The sequence below is a fragment of the Phoxinus phoxinus genome, assembly GCF_949152265.1.
Source record: "Phoxinus phoxinus genome assembly, chromosome: 17".
Lineage (NCBI taxonomy): Eukaryota > Metazoa > Chordata > Actinopteri > Cypriniformes > Leuciscidae > Phoxinus > Phoxinus phoxinus.
The window spans coordinates 575,001-579,803 of NC_136892.1; the positions used below are offsets into that span (position 1 = coordinate 575,001).

Below are 4,803 nucleotides of genomic sequence, written 5' to 3' on the forward strand. Positions count from 1 at the left end.
GATTCGCTTCAGATGTGCAGAGCTGAATCAGATTCAGAAGATTATTGTGTTGTCGTGTAATATATATATATTGAGTTGTCTCGTCTGACAGAATGAACGGAGATCATTATCGTGCTGTTGAATAATTGGCAATATTGCAGATGAAAGTTGAGCAGAAGCAGACGCGTGATTAAACTGCTGACGGAGTCGAGTTGCAGGATTTGTCAATCACTTTAAATGGATAACAGGACGCTTCCCTGAGCAGCAGCGTGTGACGTCGCTGGAGCGGTGGAGGACCTGGAGATTTCCTCTGAGTGATTGCCCACGCAGGACTGGCACACAATGGCGGTTCAGTCGACTTAATTATCTGAAGGAAGTATTTAAAGGCTTAATTGAGATTGCATTGGGAAATTGCTCTGAAATAGCCAGTGTTTTTTCCACTGGGGTTTATCTTGCTTCTGATTGGAGGAGGCAGAAACGGTGTCATCGTCCAATCACAGGCCGGCTCAACACAGATCTGTTAACTTTACACTGGAGAACTCACTTTCCCCAAACCGTCCATTCCTCTCTTACATGTGTGCAGATACACACACACACTTACACACACACACACACACACACACACACACACACACACACACACACTACCAGTCAAACGTATGGGGTCGGGAACGTTTGAACGTCAGTGTTTAATGTTACAAAAGCTTTATATTTCAGATAAATGCTGTTCTTTTGTACTTTCTATTCATCAAAAAGTTATGTAAATAACTGTTTTAAACACTGATATTAATCATAAATGTGTCTTGAGCATCAGATCATCATATTACACTGGTTTCTGGAGGATCATGTGACACTGAAGACTGGAGTAATGATGATAAACTCAGCTTTGATCACAGGAATAAATTACACTTTACTGTATATTCACATAATATTTAACACATTAATATTTGTTCTGTTTGTATGTGTTATTGATCATTGAGAGGAAGATCTTTGTTCATAACTCGTCTCCTCTGCTTGTCTTCCTCAGGCCTTCGGCTTCATGAGTCGTGTGGCTCTCCAGGCCGAGAAGATGAACCATCACCCCGAGTGGTTCAATGTTTATAACAAGGTATTCCTCACCCTCAGCACACACACACACACACACACACACACACACACACACACACACACACACACACACACACACACACACACACACACACACACACCAGGCCTTGAAGTGTTCAATCTGCAGCGCAAACACTCACACACATGTCCTGTCCTGTCAGAGAGAGAGAGAGAGCTGACGGTCTGTAGTGATTAATTTAATATTTTGTATTTTTAGGGGATGTTATGGTACTATATTATATTTACGCTGTATTTATAATCCATTTATTCACTTTTTAAGCATAGACCTGGAAATTTCCATCTTAAACTGGTGAATCTTGAATGCTTTAGAGCGACAGACTGAAGTTTGATCTCTTTTTAAAGGAGACACTTGGCAGATTATTGCTGATGAAGTGATAAAAGTTACAGAATATTACGTTTATTGTTATGAAAAATACAGAAAAATAATATTTTCAAAATCATGTTTTACTCAGAGCAAAAATCAGAGCAATGAATCTACACAAGTTGTGTTGAGATGTAAGTGTGATATGTCAGTAATGATCTCTCAGTGAGAGTGTGTGTGGCTGCAGTACCGAACGCTTCCACTAGAGGAAACTCTCATTCATTTCCAATTCCAATGCGTCATTTCTGACTGCGAGCAGCGTGTGTGTGTGTGTGTGTGTGTGTTCACACAGCAGGTGCCAAAACCTTTACCAAGTTTCGTACCATTCCGATGAAGTACAAAATTATACAAAATCAAAATGTAAAATGTTTCGATTTAAAATGACAGAAAAGCACCAGAGGGTTAAAAACGCTGCAGAAATATAAAACTACTCATTCACAAATGTTGATTATATAAACAATATATTTGAAGTTTAGAGCAAATATGTATATACATATACACAAACATTCAGTATTTTGAGGGGTCTTCTACACATTCCAGTGTAGGGATATGTGAGTGGGCGGAGCTAACGAGATCTTTTATGCTTGTTTCGACTCTGATTGGTGGAAGGTTGGCACAGCATCATGGGTAATGTAGTTTTCTCCAGGACTTCTGCTGTTAAACGGTTATTTTCAAAATGAAGCGGGCTGAGGGCTTCAACAGAAGCTAATGCTATGCTAACAAGCTCGTAGCTCACAGTAGGGCCGTTTATACGCTGTCAATAGAGTTTCTCTCTGTCCTGCAGGTCCAGATCACGCTGTCCACACACGACTGCGGAGGACTGTCCAAGAAGGACATCCGACTGGCCAAATTCATCGATAAGGTGGCCCTGTCCCTGTAGCGGATCTCAGCCACGCTTGTGTTCACTATATCCCACGCGCTTTGTGTATTCCCGAGAATAGCTTGTGTTAATTCACACAGTTGTGCGTTTAAATCATGGTTCTGCTAAATGCATATTAAAAAAGAGTGTAGATTAATTTCATATTCATTTAATATCTGATACAATGTTTAAATCATTTGTTTAGGTGCTTTTTTACATATGAAAAATGTGATTTTTTTTTTTTTTTTACGAATAGGGATAAACACACACACACACACACACACAGAGAGATTAGGGGGTTTGAAGAATTATGATTTTTATATATACACACATTTATGTGTTTATATAAAATATGTTATTAGAATAATAATCTAAATACAAAAATGAATATAATTAATCATAGTCAAAACCCCTAAACTTAGTAATAAATGTCTGTTGTAATGAACACACACACTCCCCGTGATTTACCATGTTCATCAATCCTGTGATCATTGCTTCTAATCATTCTTGTGAAATTAATAAATACTTTTCTTTAAAAGGATTTCAAGATTATTTCTTGTTAGACATTTTAGCAGGGCCGGAGTGGGGCCACTTTTCAGCCCGGGAGTTTCAGGCCCAAGATCGGCCCAGCATTTTTTCCAAATTGGATAAATGAAGCAACAGTTCAGCTCTTACTATTGTGCAGTTTTTATTAATACCATGTTCAACAAATAATGTAAAGGTTAAATAATAATTCACAGAAGAAGTTAACAAAAAATATTCCACTATTCCACAAGAATAGGTTGATAAATTAACAAAAGCAGAAAGAAAGAAAGAAAGAAAGAAAGCATTTGAAATGTATCCCACTCTTCCACAAAGAGGCATATTGAACTAATGTTTACAGTTGCTCAGAAGATACAAAAAATAATTAAGAGGTCATTTTACTGCATACACAGATCAAGCTTGAGTTTTGTTATCAAAATTAAATTGTATATTATTTGCAAAGTGAATCGCCATGACATGTATTGAGTGATAAGTAAATGGGAATAGGAGCGGGCTTCACTCAATGATTAGCCTAAACTTAAACTTTAAGATTGCTGGCCTGAATAATTAGAGTATTTAGAACAGGAGAGAGGCCGCACTATAATAATAATAATAATAATAATTCATTACATTTTATATAGCGCTTTTCTGGACACCCAAAGCGCTTTACATAGAAGGGGGGAATCTCCTCAACCACCACCAATGTGCAGCATCCACCTGGATGATGCGACGGCAGCCATATTGCGCCAGAACGCCCACCACACACCAGCTTACTGGTGGAGAGGAGACAGTGATGAAGACTATGCATAAATAGTTTTTCTTTGCACAAACGCGTTTCGGCGCGTGCCTTCTTCAGTGTGCACAGGGCCGGTTCTGTGCGTACGCCTCTCTCAGGGCCGGTTCTGTGCGTACGCCTCTCTCGGGGCCGGTTCTGTGCGTACGGCTCTCTCAGGGCCGGTTCTGTGCGTACGGCTCTCTCGGGGCCGGTTCTGTGCGTACGCCTCTCTCGGGGCCGGTTCTGTGCGTACGGCTCTCTCGGGGCCGGTTCTGTGCATTCGCCTCTCTCGGGGCCGGTTCTGTGCATTCGCCTCTCTCGGGGCCGGTTCTGTGCGTACGCCTCTCTCAGGGCCGGTTCTGTGCATTCGCCTCTCTCGGGGCCGGTTCTGTGCGTACGCCTCTCTCGGGGCCGGTTCTGTGCGTACGCCTCTCTCGGGGCCGGTTCTGTGCGTACGCCTCTCTCGGGGCCGGTTCTGTGCGTACGGCTCTCTCGGGGCCGGTTCTGTGCGTACGCCTCTCTCAGGGCCGGTTCTGTGCGCACGCCTCTCTCGGGGCCGGTTCTGTGCATACGCCTCTCTCAGGGCCGGTTCTGTGCGTACACCTCTCTCAGGGCCGGTTCTGTGCGCACGCCTCTCTCGGGGCCGGTTCTGTGCGTACGCCTCTCTCGGGGCCGGTTCTGTGCGTACGCCTCTCTCGGGGCCGGTTCTGTGCGTACGGCTCTCTCGGGGCCGGTTCTGTGCGTACGCCTCTCTCAGGGCCGGTTCTGTGCGTACGCCTCTCTCAGGGCCGGTTCTGTGCGTACGCCTCTCTCGGGGCCGGTTCTGTGCGTACGCCTCTCTCAGGGCCGGTTCTGTGCGTACGCCTCTCTCAGGGCCGGTTCTGTGCGCACGCCTCTCTCAGGGCCGGTTCTGTGCGCACGCCTCTCTCGGGGCCGGTTCTGTGCGCACGCCTCTCTCAGGGCCGGTTTTGTGCGTACGCCTCTCTCAGGGCCGGTTCTGTGCGTACGCCTCTCTCAGGGCCGGTTCTGTGCGCACGCCTCTCTCAGGGCCGGTTCTGTGCGCACGCCTCTCTCGGGGCCGGTTCTGTGCGCACGCCTCTCTCAGGGCCGGTTCTGTGCGTACGCCTCTCTCAGGGCCGGTTCTGTGCGTACGGCTCTCTCAGGGCCGGTTCTGTGCGT

General features: G+C 45.1%; 1 protein-coding gene across 1 annotated transcript in view; it reads left to right on the plus strand.

The window, feature by feature from the left end:
* Positions 1 to 3,125, plus strand: part of LOC306984878 (pterin-4-alpha-carbinolamine dehydratase 2) — a 14,662-nt gene extending 11,537 nt beyond the window's left edge. Inside the window, exons 3-4 of the mRNA XM_079586586.1 lie at positions 1,007 to 1,087; positions 2,253 to 3,125. Of these exons, the coding sequence (XP_079442712.1) occupies positions 1,007 to 1,087; positions 2,253 to 2,348 (177 nt within the window). The 3' untranslated portion in view covers positions 2,349 to 3,125. The remainder of the gene's footprint in view (positions 1 to 1,006; positions 1,088 to 2,252) is intronic.
* Positions 3,126 to 4,803: the final 1,678 nt, after the last annotated feature.